The 25,537-nt window shown below is 32.7% G+C and overlaps 2 protein-coding genes across 2 annotated transcripts in view; one reads left to right on the top strand and one right to left on the bottom strand.

The window, feature by feature from the left end:
* The window catches only part of LOC143082654 (glutamate receptor U1-like), a 35,260-nt gene extending 16,916 nt beyond the window's left edge, over positions 1-18,344 (top strand). The window contains exons 3-10 of the mRNA XM_076258453.1: positions 3,154-3,339; positions 7,448-7,636; positions 8,991-9,085; positions 9,794-9,884; positions 10,591-10,921; positions 11,320-11,537; positions 15,966-16,231; positions 16,613-18,344. Coding sequence (XP_076114568.1) covers positions 3,154-3,339; positions 7,448-7,636; positions 8,991-9,085; positions 9,794-9,884; positions 10,591-10,921; positions 11,320-11,537; positions 15,966-16,231; positions 16,613-16,961 — 1,725 coding nt within the window. The 3' untranslated portion in view covers positions 16,962-18,344. The remainder of the gene's footprint in view (positions 1-3,153; positions 3,340-7,447; positions 7,637-8,990; positions 9,086-9,793; positions 9,885-10,590; positions 10,922-11,319; positions 11,538-15,965; positions 16,232-16,612) is intronic.
* Positions 18,345-18,782: 438 nt separating this feature from the next.
* The window catches only part of LOC143082655 (putative glutamate receptor), a 30,298-nt gene continuing 23,543 nt past the window's right edge, over positions 18,783-25,537 (bottom strand). Inside the window, exons 9-10 of the mRNA XM_076258454.1 lie at positions 21,003-21,265; positions 18,783-19,196 (exon numbers count right to left, since the gene is read on the bottom strand). Of these exons, the coding sequence (XP_076114569.1) occupies positions 18,893-19,196; positions 21,003-21,265 (567 nt within the window). The 3' untranslated portion in view covers positions 18,783-18,892. The remainder of the gene's footprint in view (positions 19,197-21,002; positions 21,266-25,537) is intronic.

The following is a 25,537-nucleotide window of genomic DNA, read 5'->3' as shown; positions in this document are numbered from 1 at the left end:
GAGAAAATCATTGAAAGTTCAGCAAGTTTCATTGTATAACTTTTTAAATATATTGTTATCATAAAAATTATTCATGTCTAACAAAACAATTCAATGTACTGAATGCAGTGATGCAATTATTATTTTTCTAGCTTCGATGTACGATCTATAAAATGAAAAGGCGGGTTACTCATCAATAAATTTATACACATTTTACACACACATAAAGTACACAAAATGACACGTTGGTTGAATTTACTTGCATGCACTAATTTGAACATCGAAAAAAGACAGGCATTATGTTTGTTAACCATATTTATATCATTGTGTGAAAAATCTACACGAAAATCTGTATTTTGGTACATAAATCCATATTTATTTAAAATCTGGTCTGTTAATGGGTCGGATGTATAAAACCCGGTCTGTTAATTGGTCTGTTAAGAGTTATGAATGGCAATAAACTATAATTTTATTGCTATATTGGGTTTGATCGGATCAAATGGGTAGGCTTAAGACGAGCGGCTAAAATATACGGAAACAGCACATGGGCAATGAAACATAAAATATACGGAAACAACACATGAACAATGAACAATTTAGACAATGGAAATTGAAAATTGATAAAAATGGTTTCAAAAAGTGTAATATTGTAGTAATATTAATTTCATCCAAGAATGGTCGCATATATGATGTGGATTCTGTTTAATTGTCATGAAAGCCACCAATTTGTCATCTACATTGGTAACCAGTATATAAATCAGAGATAAACGTCGTAATATAACTCAACATCAGTAAGTAAAATATATTGGGATGCTAAAATAAAAAGAATAGAGAAAGAATAATGAGTAAGATAACTAAAATGGAAAGAAAAGTGTCATAACAATTTAAATAGCACAGAAATAAACAACACCCCGATCCGGATCCTCGTGGTATACACGAAAATATAGATGGAGACGCAGAATATAGAATAATAGATAAGAATAATAGAGACTGATGCATTGCTAAAAAAAAAAGAACAAATAATAATTGTTTAAGAATACAGACATGAAACCCCTGAGTGTTGAAACAGTAACGGATTGCGATGTACTCATATTGGTGACAAATGCTAGAAGTTTACATGTGTAGTTCTCCTCTGCACTGTAAGGAACTAAATGGAATGAAATGAGTTAAAACTTAAGATAACTATATGTAGCTGCATTCGCTCCTTTCCATGTACTTCTTTAGAATGATTTGTAAACAACATATGATTAAGAAATAGAAGAAAAGAATCAATTGGATTATTCTGACGAATTAGGATTTAACGTCTAGTGACAAATATCAAGTGCATATGAGAACGACAACACGTTATATGTACCCTATGCTGTATTAGAAAGACACTTTCAGTCGGATTTGAGAACGTGCTACTCTGAACAGACACACACAGAAAAAAGGCTGATTGAAAGCGTTAATAATAAATGCATGCATATTCCAGCAGCCAATCAATCCATAGACACATCCTTCAATAAAATGCAAAGAAAGTCAAAATAAAAATGCTCTTACTAGAAGGATACTGTTGCACCGTATTCAGTGTCAATTTTTTTTTTACTCAAGAACATCTCATTCTTAACTTTTTCAATAGGAAAATATAAAGGTAGCAAAACTATTGTCGTGGCTAAATAACTCTTAACTGACACAATTTCAATTGTCCAACCCATTAACAGACTTTATTCCCATAATTTTCACTAAAACGTGGTATTATTCACGTTATATTACAATTATGAAATATTTACTAATGTCAATTTATTTTTTAGAACCAAAGTACTATTTTGTGTCCTTTAAATGATATCTAAAATTGTTTGTTTCGCCTTTTATTAAAAAATTGTTATGCGTATAAGCATAATAAAACATACTTGCGCGACGCCTTTTAGTTTTACTGAAAACTGCGCAGACTACGAAATATTTTTACAGGTGGAAAATGTTCTATGATAGATATCATTTTGTCAGACACTTTTCTTTTTTTTGATTTGGTTCTTATAATATGCCAAAAATCTGTATATTAAATAGAGTTTGACATTAAATTGTGCGTTTTACTCTTAACAGACGTATAACCAACCCGATTAACAGACCAATCGCCCATATAGCCACATACTCAATATAGATTAACCGACCAATCTCTCGGTTAGCCGAGTGTCGGCCGTGTACTTTTCTATACACTATCCAATTTAGCACATATTTACAACTTGAGTAATCCTGTAATTAGTCTATTGATATGATTTGGCTGACTAGGTGTAGCTCATTTACATGTACGTAGTTTTGTAAATCTACTCACTATTATCATTGTAAGATATTGACTCCAGAATGAAAAGATTATAGTTTCTGGTGTAAGTATGTTTATTGGTATAAAGCTATCTTTTACTATGCATGATACATTTAAAAACATATATATAGTTTGCAGTGGCAGATCCAAAAAGAGGGTGGTGGAAAACGCTTATTTTTGGGGATGATCAATGCTTTGAATAAGAACATACAGTTGGACCCCTCCTATTTTATTTTGGGTTGGAACCCCTTTTAAAAATGAATGGACCTGCCCCTGGTATGTACCCATAGGACTAAGGTAGTCTAGTGGATAGTTTACATGCATAAAATATCTGTCACTAGACATTAAACAATCAATAATCTATCAATTCATGACGTAATAGATCAAATTGCTTTAATTTCCCTTCACAAGGTTTCATTGATCACTCTATTTTTGGGTACAAAGTAATTAAATGGAAGATAAATGATTACAATTTTAGATGGCATTGTACTCTTATCAAGTTGTAAATAACTATATGTGTTACTTTTATTTAATTGAAAGAAACTTTTATTGTCAAAAACATTTTTAGATCCAAAGATTAAATAGTGGGGTGTTTAAAAATTGATTTGAAAACTAATTACAGACTATTTAGTTTAATTTGGAACACAACATTTTTTCAAAATATAATGTGTTCTAAATTGGTTAGACAATACTTGGTCATGTTTTATGAAGATTTAAGCCCTCGGCGAATGTTCTGAATTGGTTAGTTCGCCGAGGGCTTAAGTTTAAATACATATTGTACTGTCACAAATGTAGACTTCTGAAAGAACACTAAGGGATTTATATTTCAGAGATAAACTGTATGTGAATGTTCTTTTTCTGTTTTCTTTTTTTCTTAGCCTTTTGACTATGGAAGAAGAAATGTTTGGCGGAGTGCATTACTTCACTTTTCAAGATGGCTTGTTGCTATTTTTCATTCTGGAACCTTGACAGTTTTAGAAACCAACAGTAGTTGCCCTTTCGATAACGTTGCAGTTTTACAGTTCCCGACATTCCATATGTATAATTCACAGATACAGTCCAAAGTAAGAACTGCGTTTTTATTACATTATACCTTTTTTGAAAAAAATATCTATATTGAATTGACGGCATCAATTGACTAATTTTGACAATATTTACTGCATCACGGGGAATATGTCAAAGAGAGAAAATCCAACCAAGAGCAGAAAACAGTCAACCCAGCGAGAGAACTTTGCACCCGGAGGCGGGCAACAGCTGGCCCCTAAACAAAAATCTGTATTAGTTGAGCGAAAATGAAGATCACTATAAAATCCAAAAAATATAAATAAACCAAAATAATAAAGAAAACACACACAAAACGAACAAAGGCCAAATGTTCCTGACTTGGGACAAGTTAGAAAATGTGGCGGGGTTGGAAACGTTTTATAAGATATATGAATCATCCCTCTATACCTTTCGACATTGTAGAATAGACAAACACATATCAATGCGAAGTATAAAGAGGCTTGTTTAGGGGGGGTATCAATATCCCATATCCCATTAAGTTTTTATCCCAATATCCCGTATCCCTATAATGTTTACCCCTAATATCCCAATAAATATTTTTTACAAATATCCCATATCCCTTAAACTATTTTAAAATATCCCAAAAAATCATTATAATTCATTCCCAAGCCCATTTTTTTCCTCATCATCACAGCGTCAACAACTTTGACTGGTAAAACAAACTGTGTTAAAGGAAATTTACAGTGCATACTTCCAATGTTAAATAAGAATATATGTGTCCAAAAGATGAAGTGTTCCATCTTAGAGCGTTGTATAACAATCTCTTTTTATGTGATCTTAAACGATAAATTTAGTGTAAGGGGTCTAATTTCAGAATTGTTTTTTAATTGTTCAAACCGTGATGCATATGACTGTAAAATTTCATTTTGATAGCATTCTTCTTTTATTGATAAGACACTTCATCTTACACGTTAACCTATGTTGGAAAGAACAGAAGGACTCAACCCTGTCTCTTGTCCGAGATTGCTTTGACATCCAACGGCTGTTTTGCCAGATAAGCTGAGACTGTGGGACGTCAGAGCACGTCCATATCAAAAAGTGGATATTTAGCATGCAAGTTCAATAACTCAAAATTTAACACAAAAAAGCTTTCTGCTAATGTACCTACATTACACTTAACTGTTGCAATATTTTTACAGCAGGCAAAATTTGCACAGCCCTTGTTTTGCAAAGAAATAATACAACATTTGACTCTGTGATCTTGTACTTTATGAATTACATAGATCCCAATATTTTTGTTACTTTTTTTTAATTTCCTTCCTCACAAGTCAACACCAGTAATAGAAGAACATATATTAATTTACATTGATTATTTAGTAATTATTCGTTATTAACATAGTTTATACGGCGAAATATCTACTTTTTGATACGGGACGTGCTCTGACGTCCCTCGGCCCTAGCTTGTCTGGCAAACAGCCGTTGCACATCAGAGCAATCTTTAAACGTGGAGACCTCTGAAGATCCTAGCCACGTAAAAAATAAGAGGTAAAACACTAGAAAATATCCTGTAATCATATAAAGCATCAAAACAAATAAACATTGACAACAATAAAGGTTATAAAAAGATGTGGTATGATTGCCAATGAGACAACTATCCACAAAAGACCAAAATGACACAGACATTAACAACTATAGGTCACCGTACTGCCTTCAACAATGAGCAAAGCCCATACCGCAAAGTCAGCTATAAATGCCCCGATAAGACAATGTAAAACAATTCAAACGAGAAAATTAACGGCCTTATTTATGTAAAAAAAAAAATGAACGAAAAACAAATATGTAACACATAAACAAACGACAACCACTGAATTACAGGCTCCTGACTTGGGACAGGCACATACATAAATAATGTGGCGGGGTTAAACATGTTAGCGGGATCCCAACCCTCCTCCTAACCTGGGACAGTGGTATAAAAGTATCTCATCAGATGGATACATCTAACAAAAATCTATGATTATTTCAAGAAAATTATCAATGCATATGAGCATATAATATAAAAAAAAGATATGGTATGATTGCCAATGAAACAACTCTTCACAAGAGACCATGTGACACAGAAATTAACAACTATAGGTCATCGTACGTCAACAATGAGTAAAGCTCATACCGCATAGTTAGCTATAAAAGGTCCTGAAATGACAAATGTAGAACAATTCAAACGAGAAAACTAACAGCCTAATTTATGTATAAAAAAATGAACAAAAAACAAATATGTAACACAGCAACAAACGACAACCACTGAATTTAAGACTCATGACTTCGGACAGACACATACATACAGAATGTGGCGAGGTTAAACATGTTAGCGGGATCCCAACCCTCCCCTTAACGTGGGACAGTGGTGTAACAGTACAACATAAGAACGAACTATACAAATCAGTTGAAAAAGGCTTAACTCATCAGATGGATACAAATAGAAATACATCTAACAAAAACAGAGAGTGGACGTGACCGAGTACTTGTACATCCCATCAACAAAAAGACACTAAGTACAGATCTGAGAGTACTCGCAGTTACTGACAGCTAGTTCAAAGCCAATTACAACTAATAAAAAGTAATGCATCTGAGGCTAAATTATCAATCATTACACATCCAGCATCCAATGGCACGGTAAACAACATCTCCGTAAAAATGAGGATGTGCTATCCCGTTTGAAATAAGTTTTCTACAGGTAGAACCAAACTTCAAAACCAAATCTAGAATTTAGTAAAGATTTAATTGATTTATGGTAACGAAATCTCTGACTTAATAATTTACCAGTAATATATAGATTTCGTTCATTAAAATCCAAAACGTTACAACAGACATAGGCATAGCGGAGGAGTTGTGATATACAAACACCGTAAGATAGTGCCAAAGGAACATCACCATCCAAAAAAGGAAAATTAACAATAAGGAACGAAGTATGGAAAGCAAAACAAATACTTTTAAAATTATCAGTACATATGAGCATATAAATATCGAAAATAGATCAATACTTTTCGCTTGGGTTTGGATGACTTTTAAATACAACGACCATAAACTCAATTAAAATCAACAAAGCACTAAAATGACCTTTAATATTAAACTTTTTTGAGCAATTTTATAAAGTGAGATGTAAATATTTCTGTACTTAACTTTTAAATTCCACTTATTTTTTTCATGTTAAAAATTCAATATCCTTATAAATGCATCAATATCCCATATCCCATTTACTATTAGGACAAATATCCCATATCCCTAAAATTAAAATGGCAAATATCCCGTATCCCAATATACCCTATACAAGACTCTATAAAGAAGTTCGAGTAGGATGTTAAAATATGTATAGGAAGAAACAAAGCAAAATGAAAATGATCAACATGTATTAATACAGGACTACGATCTGTTACTGACATACCAGCGTCACCCCTTAATTAAATGAATTGAAAGATTATCTAGTTATTATTCTTTAAAAAATCTGCAAAATAAGATGCATTCAGAATTGCACAAATTATTCTACATACAAGGAACCCAATAAACTAGTTATTTATTTAATAGTTGAAAATAAAAAGCAATAGCGGATAACTTCAACAGGACAGTACCCATCTGCACAGGTTAATATACATAATTTTGCAATTGTCATATCTTTTAATTTGAAAGACATAAATGTTTCCGAAAGATATATGGATTTGAAAAGAATCTACTCGAGGACAAATCGTTTGTTATACTGCATTTGCATTTAAACGTATTTTTTTTTTAAAGATTCATCCACTCTGGATGAAGGTAATCGAACAACAATGTAATATTTGAGCCACCACTTGATAAACTGTATAGAAATAAGCAGATGTGGTACGAGTGAAAATGAGAAAACTCTCCAACCAAATCACAACATGTAAAAAGTAAACAATTATAGGTCAAAGTACGGCCGTCAACACGGAGCCTTTGCTCACACCGAACAGCAAGCTATAAAGGGCTCAAAAAATAATTCAAACAGGAAATCTAATAATCTGATTTATATAAAAAACAGAAAATCAAGAAACACTTATGAACCACATCAACAAGCGACAACCCCTGAACAACAGGTTTCTGACTTTAGACGGATGCAAACAAATGAAACGTGTTTTATGTGAATGATTGTTTTTCTAGTTTGTAAACAGACTAAATAGTTCCTGTGATTGGATGCCTATACAAACACTTATGTGGCGGACAGAAAGGAGAGAGTTTTCTACTGTAGGGTATGTCAACAGTAATGGTACATTACTGGCAGAGACAGATATATTTCCAAATGCTAAGTTTGGTTTCAACATGAGAAAACTTGAGGCAAGAACCTTACCCGTAAGTTCATATTCAATACATTTACAACGTCACAGCGAAAAAAAGATTTTTCAATTTGAAAGTATACAAAATAGCTTATTTGCTCCAATCAAATTTAAAAGGTCGAATGAAGGATTGGGTTGTTGGTGTTTAATGTAGAATGTGTTGTATTGATCGATTGTTGATAGGTTACTGAACGTTCAGTGACAAGTATTGCATTATATTTAAGGTAACGATAATTTTATCATATACCAATGTAACAATGTAAAGTGCCAGAAGATAAGGAGGACTCCTTTTATATGTATCCACTTATAGAATTATTTTGTTAATAAAAAAAGGGTATGTTTTAGTTCAAGACATTTATAACATACTTCTCAGTTTTTGACACTTCATTGAGATCAATGGGGTCAAACTTTAAGGGTTCATATCTTGTAAAAAATGCACAGAAATGGTCTGAAATTAACAACATTCGGGATTTAAAAAAGTTAGATGAATAACAGGAGTAAATAAAAAAAAAATAAAAAATTGGCGAGGGGCTTTAAAAAGTGCCCCTCCCATTTTTTAGATTTAGATTGCAAGGGAAATGTTAGTTGCTGCTCATATGTACACAATTATGCCATCCATTTTGTGCGTTGTTGATATATTTGTTTTAACTAGACCATAAGCAATAATTGTTTAAATTGAGACATTCAATTTTGACCCATGATTACCTCAGAATTTGCATACCCTGCAACTGTCTAAAATTTGATTATTATGCCTTAAGTATGTTTTAAATCACAAAAGAGTGAAGATTATGAAAATAAAGTCTTTAAAAATAAATCAAGATTTTGTTTTACTTTATTTTTCAGTCAGAAGTTTATGTTGCGAAACATTTTCTGTATTATTGACAGTGCACATGAATAAATAAACTTGACTATTTCATGAATATTTTATGACTTTATGACGAATGTATAGTTTATGATGTTCTATGTCTGAAACAAAAGTGTGAAAATAATCGATAACATCATTTAATTGAAGAAATTTTGATTAAAACATGTATGAAAAATTGAATGAACAATTTCAACGTATTGATTTTTTCATAGTGAAGGATTCAAAATAAATTAAAAATTCGAATATCAGCAGTTCTGTTCTGTGGACCATTGCACAAACATTGCCGGTTTAAGGACTCATTATTTATTTCTGGACTTTTCATAACGTGTACAGTTGGGTAATTCACAACACCAATAAGTAGCAGAAGTCTATTATTCATAGTATGTTTTATGGAAAAATTACGGTTTCTATTTGATATGACAGTTCATTTCCAATAACACGAACCTTTCCTTTGTTTATGCAACTAATTCATTATGTTTTAGTTTTTTGTTTTCTATTTTTTAAGTGGCCACCGTTTGTTAAATTTGACAACAAAACGAAACAATATACTGGAATATCAATTGAACTAGTAAAGCAACTTGCAGATGGACTTAATTTCACGTAAGTTTTATTTTGTAAGATGTATCGATTAACCGAAGTTCAAATATCATTATGTAAAAACAAATTAATTTTAGAATGAAATTAATGTATGAACAAAAAAAAACCTAATACTTAATAGAACTGAAACAGGAGCGGATCGAGCAATTTCTAAAAGGGTGGATTCAACCCAGATCCGGAGAAAGGGAGATTATACATATCTGTTCCATTTTAAATGCATTGGTTGTCCAAAGGAGGGCTCAACCCCTGGAACTCCCTGGATTCGCCCCTAACTGAAGACTAAAAAAAAGCGAACATCACCCAAAGCCGGGAGGATGAACTCATGCGCTGTGAAAACTCAAAGATATTAAGTGCCTACATGTACACCTCTAGTGGTATCACTGAAACTGTTAAATGCACATGATGACCCGCAACTGTTATTGCTACAAAATCTAAATAAAACAAACTGATGGTCGGAAAATAATGCCATCTTTTCACTGCCCTAATGTTTCAATATCTGAAATAAAAATAAGTGAAATCAAAGCCCACACACTTTTGTTTTTTACCCGGCACTTAAAGATTACTCTGCAGCTAACCTTATGCTGAACGTAATTGACAATGAATTAGATATATAGCACAAAGTGTTAAAAATAATGTTTAATCTGTTTAAAAAAATCCTTTTAATATTAAATTTAGTAAGATAAAAATTTATTTTTGTATACTGTTGTGTAGTTATGAAATCAAAGAGCCACCAGATGGACATTGGGGAATTCCTTTGGATGACGGTTCTTGGACAGGAATGGTCGGACAGTTGCAACGTCGGGTAAGTAACCAATAGACTTATATCATGCTTTCAAATCAAAAAGATACCCGATAAGAAAGCAATGATGTTTTTTATTTGCCCTATAAATTATCAATTAGAGAGTTAAGATTTTTATTTTTGTATAGTTTGTAGATTACCAATAGCAATGATATTATCTACTCTACCAAAGCATCCCACTTTGCAGAACCTTTTTATGTAATTTATTGATTATGTTTTGTCTTGTATAAGTTGAAAGTACATAGCGTATTGGTGTAAAATGATGCCGTGTTAAACTCTTATATTGCCGATTACCCATAATAGATATATGCACATTACATAAAAACAGTCGTAAATTGTAACACGATTCAAAGGAGTACACAGAACAACGTGTACAGCATTGTACAATGTAGAAAACAATTAAACTAATAATTCCAGAATGATGTTTACCCCAAAATATCAGAAAACACTTTATTACTTAGTATTAGTTTATAAGTACTCGGTCTCGTAATGTTCTCTTGAAGTAAACTTCATAAACAATCTTGCAAAACAATGGACGGATTTCATTTTCTTGATATGTACTTTAATTATGTAGCAAAACCTTAAAAGTTTTTTTGTAATTCTCATTGCCCTTATACTGATTTACACTGTTATTGATTGAATGATAGAATACACTAATATTTCCTTACCTCATGCGTATCTCAACCACATATTAAGTTATTCATTTTAGGAGATAGATTTTGTAGCAGCACCATTGACAGTTCAAGCACAAAGGGAAATGGTTATTGACTTTACTCATCCATATAATCACGAAACAGCGGTCATTTTAATGAAGACTCCGGATGAGAATGCTTCACAGTGGACTCGATTGCTTGATCCCTTAAGTCCTATGGTCTTTCTATGCATTGGAATAGCGCTTTCAGTCACATCGTTCCTTATTTTTGTTCTTGAAAAATATAACCCCTTCTACAGTAGCGAGAACAAAGAAAGATGGACTAAAAGAGGACTTCACCATTTCTGTGATGCATTTTGTTATATGTATGGAGCCTTACTATGTCAAGGTGAGAGTTTAATTGTTAAGCAAACGTTTTATTTTCATTCTGCATTCTAATTGCTCTGCACAATTCTAATTCGAAAACACAAATATGATATACACAAAATATTGAACAGCTTTGTAATATACAGATTCAGAAGAACACATACTAGTTTATTAGAAGCCATAGGTAAAATATATGACTGGAGGGACACCATAGGAATACCATTTAAAGTCGTTTAGATGGTAATCTAATATCAATTAATATTTATTTTACCACTTGATAGCTGATGGAATTGCTGACGAATCGCCATTATATTTTTGGTTGTTCCTATAATAGTACTTATACAACTGCATGAGCATATTATTATTCATTTACCCGTATATCTGCTTATCGCATACCTATACTGTGCAACTTTATTACAGGAAGTGGACATTTAGCAGCGTCAACGACGGGGAGAACATTTCTTAGCTCATGGTGGCTATTTTGCATTGTAGTAGCGGCAACATATAGCGGAAACTTTGTTGCATTCCTAACATATCAGAAGGTTGCACTTCCTTTCAAAGATATGAACGGCCTGATAGCACAAAACACTTACACATGGGGCACCACAGGAGGAACTGTGTATGAAACTCTTTTTCAGGTAAGTTTGTATCTTTTTTCCCTCTTTTAGTAATTGAGTACTCGTTATATCATTTCAGTAGTTTTTAATTAGAGTTGATTTTGAAAATGTATTATATATTATTATACCTTACATATATTTTAAACAATTCTATTGGATGAAACGTTATCACGTGACATGGAATAATTCAGTTGTTTTTCATTCAATTGCAAGGAAGGACGAATAACCCTAAAAATTTGCACCAACGGTGAATAACCTTTTCAGTTTGTTGATTTGTACTTGAGTTACCTCCCATGAAAATGACGTCACAGACGTAAATAAACAAAATGGCAGCGTTCACGTTACACTGGAAGCCCATCGAGAGAAATGGAAAAAAGGCAGTGGACATGAAAAGATTGCCAGCACCTGTGTCTCTTATAAACGGTCCTTTTCAGGGCCATCAATATTTTACAAAAAGATTCTGCCTTTGTTGTACATTCGAGAAATTCTAGAACACAAAGCCGTTAAAGGTATTTTCAGCTTGTGTGTTTGTGTTGACTGTTGTGTAAAGTCCAAAGAAGTGTTCGAAAGGCCTTTCCAATGTTAGTTCGGTATAATAAAACAATTGTGGCCCCTTAGAGTCGCTGAATATCCAAAATTGTCAACCCTTAAAATTATTTCACTTCGGGCTGCGCCCTCAATGAAATAACCTTCTCGTGTTGACAATTTTGGATATTCACCTCTTCAACGGGCCATAATTGTACATGTATATTGTTTGTAGAAACCACCTGCAAAACGGTATGAACAAAAGAGATGTTTATCTACCATTTCAACATCAGAAAATTTTTGTCAGTCATATGACAGTATATACTAATTGACTGGGTATGTGTGAGTAGTAAGTTTATTGCCTCCGAGGTGCAACTATAACCCTGAGACATAGCCGAGGGTAATATCATATTTTCGTTTTTATATCGTAATATAAAAAGCAGAAAACCAACAATACTGTTTGATTCATCATAAATATTCTGAAATGTTTAGGATACTTTCTGCACTGACGTCAACCTTAGATAGATACAACAGGTAAAACGCGACGTCGTAGCTCTCGCAGGATTTTAAAAATCCTTCAATCCCTTAGCTGCATTTAAAATTGCGGTCAAATAGTTTCATCGAGGTCCAATAATTGGAAACTTTTGACCGGGCCAATAATTCAACGCTTACAACTTGAAAAAATAGTCAAAATATTGTGTACTTATTTTGTATAGAAAATGATAACTGAGGTATAATAATTGGAAACTATTGACCGGTCCAATAGTTTAACGATGTGATATGGGACTTAACGTTTTAAATTTTACTGGGAGTTTGGTATTTTTGTGATTTTACATTTTTGCTAGATCCAACATGAAAAATACTGACATTGATTGTTACCATTACTCTCAAAACAAAGTTTCAACAGATTTTAAAGAAGTGCTATAAGCTATATAGTTATGGAAGATAATCATCGATTAATTTGCTTTTTTACACAATCTTAATCATCAATATTGAACATCCGACACTCTACAATTATGGCCCGTTGAAAAGGTGAACATCCAAAATTGTCAACACGAACAAGTTATTTTACTGAGGACGCAGCCCGAAGTGAAATAACTTTTAAGGTTTGACACTTTTGGATATTCATATACGGGGCCACAATTGTTTTATTATACAGAAATATCTGTAGAAGGGTCTTTTGAAGCATTGCAAAAACGCCTACCTTACTTTATCAAACAAAAGTTCCGGTTCAAGTTGAAGTTCGAATATACATGTGTTTCTTAGAAATACTTGTTTGTACAACAAAGGCAGAGTTTTTTAAAAAATATTGATGGTCCTGAAAAGGACCGTTTATAAGAGACATATCATTGTCAGTAGGTGTTTGTCCAAAGCCTTATTTCTTCGTCTCTCGATGGCTTCTTGTCCCGTGAAAGTTTCCATTTTTTAATTGACGCCTGTGACGTCATTTGCACGGGAGGTAACTCGAGTACAAGACAAGAAACTCAAAAGGTTATTCGCCGGTGAATAATAGTGTTATTCAACGCTGGTGTAATTTTTTAGGGTTATTCGTCCGTCCTTGCAATTAAATGACAATTAACTGAATGAGTCCATGTCACGTGACTGTGTATTTATGTATCCCGTCATACTTTGAACGACAAAATTATTTTATGTCTACCTGTGCGAATTTCAAACGCGCAATGTTACACAAGTACATAAAACCTTCCATCCTTTATGGGTGGATTTTACATAGATAAATAAAATCTTATAATATAAGCAAAATGAGGATGTTACATTTAATGTATGCCTTTTTATGCTTCTTCGTTACATTTGTTGTTTTTATAGTGATTACGATGATAACACAATGTTGACTGCTGTACCCCTATTTTCTGACACTTTTACCTATTGTGTCCGTTTGTTTTGTTCACGCTTCGTTGACAATATAATGGAATTTGATACGATTGTCATACACGTGAGAGGTTTAGCTAGCTATAAAACCAGGTTCAATCCACCATTTTCTACATAAGAAAATGCCTGTACCAATAGTTATCAAAGGTACCAGGATTATAATTTAGTACGCCAGACGCGCGTTTCGTCTACATAAGACTCATCAGTGACGCTCATATCAAAATATTTATAAAGCCAAACAATAACAAAGTTGAAGAGCATTGAGGATCCAAACTTCCAAAAAGTTGTGCCAAATACGGCTAAGGAAATCTATGCCTGGAATAAGAAAATCCTTAGTTTTTCGAAAAATTTAAACTTTTGTTGACAGGAAATTTATAAAAAATGACCACATTATTGATATTCATGTCAACGCCGAAGTGTTGACTACTGGACTGGTGATACCCTCGGGGACGAAACGTCCACCAGCAGTGGCATCAACCCAGTGGTGTAAATAGTTATCAAAGGTACTAGGATTATAATTTAGTACGCCAGACGCGCGTTTCGTCTACATAAGACTCATCAGTGACGCTCATATCAAAATATTTATAAAGCCAAACAATAACAAAGTTGAAGAGCATTGAGGATCCAAACTTCCAAAAAGTTGTGCCAAATACGGCTAAGAAAATCTATGCCTGGAATAAGAAAATCCTTAGTTTTTCGAAAAATTTAAACTTTTGTTGACAGGAAATTTATAAAAAATGACCACATTATTGATATTCATGTCAACGCCGAAGTGTTGACTACTGGACTGGTGATACCCTCGGGGACGAAACGTCCACCAGCAGTGGCATCGACCCAGTGGTGTAAATAGTTATCAAAGGTACCAGGATTATAATTTAGTACGCCAGACGTTGGTTTTGTCTACATAAGACTCATCAGTGACGCTCATATCAAAATATTTATAAAGCCAAACAATAACGAAGTTGAAGAGCATTGAGGATCCAAACTTCCAAAAAGTTGTGCCAAATACGGCTAAGAAAATCTATGCCTGGAATAAGAAAATCCTTAGTTTTTCGAAAAATTTAAACTTTTGTTGACAGGAAATTTATAAAAAATGACCACATTATTGATATTCATGTCAACGCCGAAGTGTTGACTACTGGACTGGTGATACCCTCGGGGACGAAACGTCCACCGGCAGTGGCATCGACCCAGTGGTGTAAATAGTTATCAAAGGTACTAGGATTATAATTTAGTACGCCAGACGCGCGTTTCGTCTACATAAGACTCATCAGTGACGCTCATATCAAAATATTTATAAAGCCAAACAATAACAAAGTTGAAGAGCATTGAGGATCCAAACTTCCAAAAAGTTGTGCCAAATACGGCTAAGGAAATCTATGCCTGGAATAAGAAAATCCTTAGTTTTTCGAAAAATTTAAACTTTTGTTGACAGGAAATTTATAAAAAATGACCACATTATTGATATTCATGTCAACGCCGAAGTGTTGACTACTCAGGAATATGACAGTTGTTATCCATTCGTTTGATGTGTTTGAACTTTTGATTTTGCCATTTGATTTGGGACTTTCCTTTTTGAATTTTCCTCGGAGTTCAGTATTTTTGTGTTTTTACTTTTTTACCCAATAGAATTGTTTGTAATATATGTACGATATAATAAAGCTTGTTGTTACAGATGATGTTCATGATCATATCACATTTACAATTTCTTGTACTTAATTTAATTGAAAAGTTACATAATGAGCTCTAGATAAATCCATCGATAACCTTCGTTCTTTTTAATGCCTTTTTGGTTTCATGAAAGACTATACCATGTTCTGAAAATGCACGATTACTTGCTTCTGAATGTATACAAACAACACTCAAATCTCAATTACACATTTTTAAATGTTTTTTAACAACATTTTCAAAACCCTTTTTCATTTTTTTAACTGAATGAATGTGCTACCACTGAATCAGTACTTGATTGTTCCTTTTATTGATGTTCCAATTTTCTTTAAACAATATAATAATTGTTTGTATCCTTATTTGTCACAGACTTCTGAAGTACCCGCAGTCAAAGAAGTATGGAACGGAATAGTAAGGTTCAGCAAAGAAGATCCATCTGTACTTGACCATGACACTCAAGCCCACATACGAAAGGTTAAAGGTGGAAATTATGCGTATTTTGGTGATAGAACTCTCGTCGAACTATCAATGGCGTCCAGCTGTGACTTGGTTTTGGCATCAACTGATATTTTTTATTTCACCTACGCTCTAGGTCTTCCAAATCACTCACCTTTTGAGAAGATTTTTTCCGACGAGTAAGTAAATACTGTAAATAAAATGCTTTCTTGAGCTTACCTAAATAAATATGATATTATTTTTAGACTAGTTAACTCTTTCTGTAACTTCATATCAAGTAAAGAAAATTGATAAGAATTTATTGCAATTTATTTATAAACTGATCACTCAAAAAAGAGAAGGGAAAGTTAAAGAAGACCCGTGTTTGTTCCTTTGAATTCGAAAATAAAAAAAGTAATATGAATCTAAGAAACTCCATTTTCCAGATGTTGATGAGACACTAGTTTATCGGACAGTAATCTTAATTACAGGATGTTTGAGTAGTATTGTGTTGTGATTTGGATTTCTATTTTGAAAATCGCTTAAATGTAGTCAAGTCATTGTTTTATGATTTCTTTCAGAGTTATCTCGATACTTGAAAGTGGACTCCTGCAAGTTTGGAAGCTAAAACTATGGCCTAAACCAGGAAATTGTGAAGGAATATCTGCGACGGAAGCAAAGTCAATTGGAGTTATTGACATACAAATTTCTTTTTATTTGATATCATTTGGAATAGGCATAGCATCCATAACGCTATTTATTGAACGTGTAAAGTTTTGTTGCTTTAAAACATTTAATAAACGTGAAAGAAAAGAAGATACATATGACAATGAAGAGAATAATATAAAGACAATTGAAGATGATGATGTGTATTCAACTATCAGCCAGGTTTCAAGGTGTCGAGTAAATATGCATCAGGAAAAAAGATAAAAGTACTTATTCTGATAATGCATGTATTAAGAATTGTTAAAGGGAAATACACATCGAGTAGACACCTGTCCATAATAGGTGTTTTTCACTGAAAATTGAACACTGTTTATCTTATGCTAATTAGTGGCATGTGTTTTCACCCTCACTGATGTAAACCCTTCATCTCTGTATACACCGTTTACTCAATGTTTCTCTTAGCAGGAGTACAAAATCACAAGTCATGTATATTTAAAATTCTTAGGTAACTCTGTCATAAATATCATTTTTGATTATTTGAAATCATTATCAAGATTCCTTTATGTTCATTACAGTGTATACAAGGAAGGTTAGTTGCTCTAAAGGGAAGTAAAAACAAAACACATTTTGTTTAAAATTAACGGAACGTCATATCATGTATTGTCCGTTCTTCGATATAGTTTCAAAATTTAGGCTCCCGTGAATCGAATAATTACATTGATAATGATGATAATCATAACTATATCTTTTTCAACGCAGTCTCAATAGACCACTTTCGAGTTCCTTGCAATTCCGTCAAAAACTGGTTTTAGCGAACATCATTAGTGCGTTTAGGTGCACCCGCACGTCCTCCCCATGCCCAGGGAGCGTTTGAAAAAATATGATGCTATATTACAAAAATCATTCTGCTAATTAAATCAGCCGATAAATTTTATTTGATAATCAGCACTGTTGTCATTAGGGAATTGTGATTAAGTGCATATTGAAAACAATAATTTCTAGTTTTTCCTGACCAATATCAGAGATGATTGGTGAACTTTAAAAGTGAAATTATCGGATCTTATCTAAATTGGAAATCATGGCAAGTCATTGCAACCAATGTTCTATGAACTGTTCTAAAAAGAAACTAATCAACAGCAAAAATCTAAAACCGATTAGATAGTTTCATATTCATTCCATTCACATGATATTTGATTTCGGTCATATCTGTCATCGTGCATTGTAACCCAAGTGATTAATTGTAAATAGTGTTAAAGTATTCATAATGCAGTCATTCGAAATACTTCTATATTCCAATAAAACATTTACGAACGCGAAATATTCAACAAAATTTATAAAAACAGTCTTTGATCCACAAACAGTTGTTCATCGCTTTTCGAAAGTCATAAATCGATTGGGAGAAAACAACGAAACAACAGAAAAACTGAAGTGCAAAAAAAAAAAAAAAATACAATGCAACACACACAGAAACGAACTATAAAATAACAACTGCCATTTTCCTGACTTGGTACAGGACATTTTAAGAAAAAATGGTGAATTTTACTTGGTCTTGTGGCCAGTCAAACCTCGACTTTTTTTGGAAATGTTAAATATTACACTAAAATGACAACATTACACGACAAGCGTTAATACTAACATTGCGTATCATTGCAATTATAAAATTACCAAAACAATTAACATTTTGAGGATTAAATCCTCTAGTTATTGTACATATTAAGGTGTTCCTTCAACCGAGAACTCCCATCAAGATTATTCGAAAACATGGAACACATGAAAAAATTGTATAGGACTCAGTCCTTCAGCATTACACAATGTGAATCCTAACATAATTCATATAGTTATCTGGAAACACACGCGTTTGTTACATGTTCTTTTGGATGGGGGGCTTTAAATATTTCAATTTATACGTTATGCATGCATGTTCGAACAATACATACTTCTTTACAAAAAAAAATGCACTTACAGAGATACATGTATGAAGCAGAATAAGTGCTGTCAACAACCAATACACGAGTGCTACGGTCATAACCAAATTAGTTGAAAAATATTTCACTTGAAACCTATATTTATGTTATACATGGTAAATTGAGTTATAAGGTTTATTTCTGGAAAACAGAAAAAATAATAATCGCATTCTCATGCTCGCCACCAGCTGTCTATTAGAATTTCAAACAAGAAACATTGCATTGATCAAGTTAATAATCATGAACCGCATGATCTGTCATGCTTATTGTTTTAATGTGTCTCACCGGATTATCCGGATGGGTGATTATACCTTTCTTCTCCAATAATTGTCGACATTTAATCGTAATATATTCACAAATTAGAAACATCAAAGACAGTAATATTCCAATACCAATTAGATAAAATGCAATTTGTAAATCTATAATTTTGATTGCTTTAGCTTCGGTTTTAGATTCCTCGGCACAATGACTGGTATAAGGCCAATAGTTCGTTCTCCACTTTGAGACATGTCCACTTTCAAGAACTGTCATAATCCTAAAATAAAGAATAATTGAAAGCGTAAAAAATAATCAGAAATTTATTACAATTATCTTATTTAAATGCACGTGATGATCAACGGTGCTCCAGAAATGTAAACAGATCCTGCTCCACATGTGACTATCGTGTTTTTACTCATATACATGTAAGTACAAACCCGGTAATAAGTCTATTTCGTTACGTCACATTCGGTAAAGTGGATGTTTAATAACGATCTACCATCTCGGGATAGACACTGTAAAATTTGCGGAATGTTTTTTTGCAGAAAAGTGTATACCTTTTTAATAATTGAATATTAAATATGTTTGGAGAGGTTGGAGCAACATGTACTTTTCTTATTTTTCCAAAGCTGCTTTGTTTGTTTGAATGCTTATTAAAGATTCACTACACAAGTACTCTCGTCACAAAGGTTTTATCTACCAGTTACTAGTAACAAAGCGAGATGATATGTTTTACATGTTTAAAAATGCAGCAAACAAACTTGCATTTGTCATCACAGCATTTGGTTTGACATATTTATAAAAACTAGAGGCTCTAAAGAGCTTGTGTCGCTCACCTTGGTCTATGAGCATATTAAACAAAGAACACATATGGATTCATGACAAAATTGTGTTTTGGTGGTGATGATGCGTTTGAAGATCTTACTTTACTGAACATTCTTGCTACTAACAATTGTTTCTATCTATAATAAACTTGGCCTTTTAGATTTTGTAAATATTTACCAAACTTATGAAAATTGTTAAAAATTGACTTTAAAGGGCAATAACTCCTTAAGGGGTCAACTGACCATTTTGGTCATGTTGACTTAATTTTAGATCTTATTTTGCTGAACATTATTGCTGTTTACAGTTTATATGTATCTATAATAGTATTCAAGATAATAACTAAAAACGGCAAAATTTCTTTAAATTTACCAATTGGGGGCAGCATCCCAAAAACTTATTGTCTGATTCATCTGAAATTTTCACGGCAGATAGATATTGACTTGATAAACAATTGAACCCTTTGACAGATTTGCTCTAACTGCTTTGGTTTCAGAGTTATAAGCCAAAATCTACATTTTACCCCTATGTTCTATTTGGAGCCATGGCAGCCATCTTAGTTAATTGGCAGGGTCACCGTTCACATTTTTAAAACTAGATACCCTAATAATGATTGTGGCTAAGTTTGGTTAAATTTGGCCCATTAGTTTCAGACGAGAAGATTTGGTAAAAGATTACAAATATTTACGAAAAATTGGTAAAAAATGACTATAAAGGGCAATAACTCTTTAAGGGGTCAACTGACCATTTTGGTCAAGTGGACTTATTTGTAGATTTTACTTTGCTGAACATTATTGCTGTTTACTGTTTATCTCTTTCAATAATAGAATTCGAGATAATAACCAAAAACGGCAAAGTTTCCTTAAAATTACCAATTCAGGGGCAGCAACCCAACAACCGGTTGTTCAATTCATCTGAAAATTTCAGGGCAGATAGATCTTGACTTGATAAACAATTTTAGCCCATGTCAGATTTGCTCTAAATGCTTAGGTTTCAGAGTTATAAGCCAAAATTTACATTTTACCCCTATGTTCTATTTTTACCCATGGTGGCCATCTTGGTTGGTTGGCCGGATCACTTGACACATTTTTTAAAACTAGATACCCCAATAATGATTGTGTCCAAGTTTGGTTAAATTTGGCCCAGTAGTTTCAGAGGAGAAGATTTTTGTAAAAGTTAACGACGACGGACGACGGACGCCAAGTGATGAGAAAAGCTTACTTGGCCAGGTGAGTCAAAATTACAAGAATAAACTTCTTACCCATTTGAAAATTTTTCCACAAAAGGTGAATTATTTGGCAGTCCGATGGCGTACGTGGACATAATATCAGTTGGTAGGAGTGTGACTTGACAGTTATTGGCCACTAACTTTGCCGTTCCAGTGTGATCATCAATAAAAGCATATTTTTCTGATAACATCTTTTCTATGTGTGATTTTGTTTCACTGTTTAGTACAGAGGGATCTGTTTTGTTGAATGCAACAATACCTTTCCAAAACAGTTTACGATCCGGCAGATTCGAATCCTGAAAGGTAAAATTGGTCACCTTCAAAGTGAAGAAATGAAATAGTTGTTGGCTTAATATTAATATTGTTCTATATAAAAAAAAAAAGCATATTGAACTGATTGCTTATCAGGAAACACTCCACAAGCGACTTAATGGCATAGAAGTTAACAAGAAAAGGTAACCGTACGGCCTTCAACAATAAACAAAACCCATACCACATACACTACAAACCATTAAAAGTCTGAAATGGCCTATATCTGTACTCGACTGTACTGATTTTTACTCGACCAGTCTGAATTCGTCTGAGATTTACTTGATAATACTCGACTGTAGTCTGAACCATACTTAACAGTCTGAATGTGTACTTGACCATTACTTAACCATTTTATACTAGTCTGAACCGTACTCGACCTAGTCTGAACCGTAATCGACCTAGTCTGAACCATACTCGACCAAGTCTGAACCAACCTAGACCTATTCTTTGTATCTATTAACAGAATTTTATCAATTTAGGATTTTTTTTAATAAAATTGAAATTAAAAAAATATTAAAAATGTATTCAATACAGTATTGAAATTAAAATTTCACAGTAATCAATCATAATATAACCTCAACACAGTATTAATCAACACTTACGTAATAATATATATCAACTTTTAAAATATAAATAAAGCAAGCTGATCAAATAATTTTAAACAATTAATTGTGACTAACAAATGACTAATATTTTCAATATTTATTCAAAATTTTATGAATGTTTCGGAAGTATTTTATGGTACTTGGACTATATTCATCATTAACTTAAGGCCTAGTAAAGATTTAGTTGAGTTTAAATAATAATGCAGTGAATGTTTTTTTTTTATTAATATATATTTGAAATAGTATATAAAACAACTTAATAAATTTAAAAAAATGAGAGCTTAATTGTTTTGTTTTATTAAACCAAGAATTTAATTGTAATCATGATATTAGAATTTCTATAGCAATCCTTGATAACCTTTTTAAAAAAGGAAATGTATTCCAAAGTAACAGTAAACATTTATTTCAATTTATTCAAGTATTTTTTTTGTCAAATTAACATGGCATACATAAAGCACTTTAATATGTTCTAATTACCTCAGTACATCTGTGTTTTACAGGTAAAAAGAAAGCCCTATTTTTATAAATTCGTGTATTACTTATCTAGTACATACATGTATATTCGAAAGGACTTGTTATTTAACTTAAACAGGATGTTGCAATTTTGAATCAATGTTACTTAGAATTCAATACCTCTGACCAGGTGTGATCTTATTTATGAGTTTGCCCCCAAGAAGAGGTTATTCTTTATATTTCACCACTAATCAGAAAAACAAATTTATTTATTTATTTAATTTTATCCCTTTTTATATAAGTTATATATAATATATTTTTTTTCATCCTAAATATAATCATAGATATATTTCTAATAAAAGGTTATTTTTTTTTTTATCAATTTTATTGGCTGTTGTTATAAATGTCAGTTAAAAAGAAATTTATTTTAACAGTTAAAAAAGTAGAGTTTTTTTTTGTCTAGTATGGTTCAGACTGGTCGAGTACTGTTCAGACCTTTGGTTAAGTATGATTTAGACTGGAAAAATAGGTCGAGTACATGTCGAGAATGGGTTAAGACTGTTTTAGACTGGTCGAGTAATAGTTCAGACTATTTTCAACGGCAAAGATAAGGGTCAAGTACGATTCAGTACAGTCAAGTATGGTTCAGACTGGGGTCGAGTAATGTCAAGTAAAAGTCAGACCAATTCAGACTGGTCGAGTAAAAATCAGTACAGTCGAGTACAGATATAGGCCATTTCAGACTTTAATGGTTTGTAGTGATAGTCAGCTATAAAAGACCCAAAAATGTAAAACAATTGAAACGAGAAAACGAACGGCCTGATTTATGTACAATACAATGAACGAACATCAAACGACAGCTATCCATTCTATTTTCCTTACTTTGTTAGTTCATACAGCTGACCGAAAGTGTATAATACGAATAGATCAATAAGTTAGCAGTCTAAAAACCTATTCAACTGAATTACGTGTTCCCTTTCTTAGCAAATCAACCCATATGGATCAATAGAAGGAAACATTTGATAGATTTAAGTACAAAAAGAGCACACCTTGCATTTGAATTATGGCTAAAAGTGGCAAACCTTGAAATAGAACATTTAAGAATAAACAGCTGCGCCATGAGCGCATGATACGCCCCACGTCTTGTGTGGAAGTTTTATGCAATAATCATAAATAGTTTCTGAGAAAGTTTTAAGCAATAACCATTTATTGTTTTTGAGACACGGCGGGACATGTGAACCCCCCCCCCCCCCCCCACTACCCTGCTTTTTTTTTTACAAATATCACTAAAGTAAAATTTTGAATCAAACCAAAAAGTATACAGATCTTTAGATTAATATAACAAAGAAGTGTGTACAGTTTCAAGCAATAATCATAAACTGCTTTTGAGATACGGCGCGACCTGTAAAAAAAACCCTTTTTACAAATATCACTAAAATAAAATTTTGAATCAAACCAAAAAGTATACAGATCTTTAGATTAATATAACAAAGAAGTGTGTACAGTTTCAAGCAATAATCATAAATCGTTTTTGAGATACGGCACGACATGTAAAAAAAACTCCCCCTTTTTTACAAAATACTCAATAACTTAAAAATGAAATTTTGAATCATCACCAAAAAGTATACAGATATTAAGATTAATATAACTAAAAAGTGTGTAAAGTTTTAAGCAATAATCAAGAATCTTTTTTGAGATACGGTGCGACATGTGAAAAAAACACCCCCTGTTTTAGTTACAAAGTGTCGTAACTCAAAAAGTTTAAATCTTATTTTCACCAAAAGTATACAGATCACTTGATCATCATAAAACACAACTATATTAAGTTTCATGAAATTTAGATAAGTAATTCTCAAGTTACGGTGCGACATGTTTACGCCAGACAGACAGACGGACAGAGGGATAAACGGACGGATGGACAGACGGACGGACGGACACAGGAAATTTGTATACTATAATACGTCCCGTCAAAATTTTGACGAGCGTATAAAAAAGGATAACAAATATTGTCACAAATACCGCACTTTACCAGATAATGCAATCATTACCTTTTATTTGCGAGCAGAAGAGATAAGATAAGAACACGATTTCACATTACATATCAATACACTATTTCTACATAAGAAAATGTATGTACCAAGTCTGGAATATGACATATGTTATCCATTCGTTTGATGTGTTTGAGCTTTTGATTTTGCCTTTTGATAACGGATTTTCTGTTTTGAATTTTCGTTTGAGTTCAGTATTTTGTGATGTTACATATTAATAAGAAGATGTTCCAATTGAAACTTTTTTCATCTGACAAAAACTAAATGATAAACGCTGTTAGATAGTTTTCCAATCATGGATCAAGCAAAGTAACTAGAGAGTAAAAATTTTATTTTATTTTAGTTTACCATTCAGAATGATGAACTGCCTTTCACAGTTTGCTTTTAGTTTCATGGAATCCAAATCATCTGTAACTGTACATAACTGTATGATACTGGAAAGATTTCTCCTTTCCTATTTTAAGTTTTTTTTCTTGACAATAATGTTTCGATGAGTTCTTTATATTCTTAATAAAAAAATAAAATGTTGACGAAAAATCAAAATTGAATATAAATATATATATACAACTCGTCTAAACATCAACCCAACAATGTTAGTTCTGTAAATTTGCTTTCACAATTTTTTTGTTCTTCCTTCACCGGGATTCGAACCCATGCTACTGAGATATCTTGACACCAAATCGCCTGCACTGTAGCCGTCCCACTAGACCACACGACCACCTGGGCTTCTATAATAAAGCTTTCAGCTCATAAATATATATGTACAAGTCTAAATTTAAAACTGCGTTCAAACCTATGATTGCGGGTTGGATAAAACCCGCAATTTTTATACGTGTGCATGTAAAACGAATTTCGTTGTAGAAGGGTCTAAATACAGCACAAACAACATTTTCAAAAAGACACAAGATGTAACAAAATGGATTTTAATATAACTTTTATACTAAACAGAAAACAATAAACTTGTGGCCAAGATATTATGCCACAAACATAAGATGTCGATATTTTTTTAGTATACCAGATCCGGATTTCGACAATAAATGTCTCTTCAGTGATGTTAGGGATCGTAACGGTATTTGGAAGGCCATATAATTTACCCTCAATTTAAGATAGACTCTTGAATTTTAAGGGTCAATATTGGAAGAACGGATCA

This window comes from Mytilus galloprovincialis, chromosome 7, assembly GCF_965363235.1.
Source record: "Mytilus galloprovincialis chromosome 7, xbMytGall1.hap1.1, whole genome shotgun sequence".
In the NCBI taxonomy this organism is placed as follows: domain Eukaryota; kingdom Metazoa; phylum Mollusca; class Bivalvia; order Mytilida; family Mytilidae; genus Mytilus; species Mytilus galloprovincialis.
This window is presented reverse-complemented; position numbering and strand designations above follow the sequence as displayed.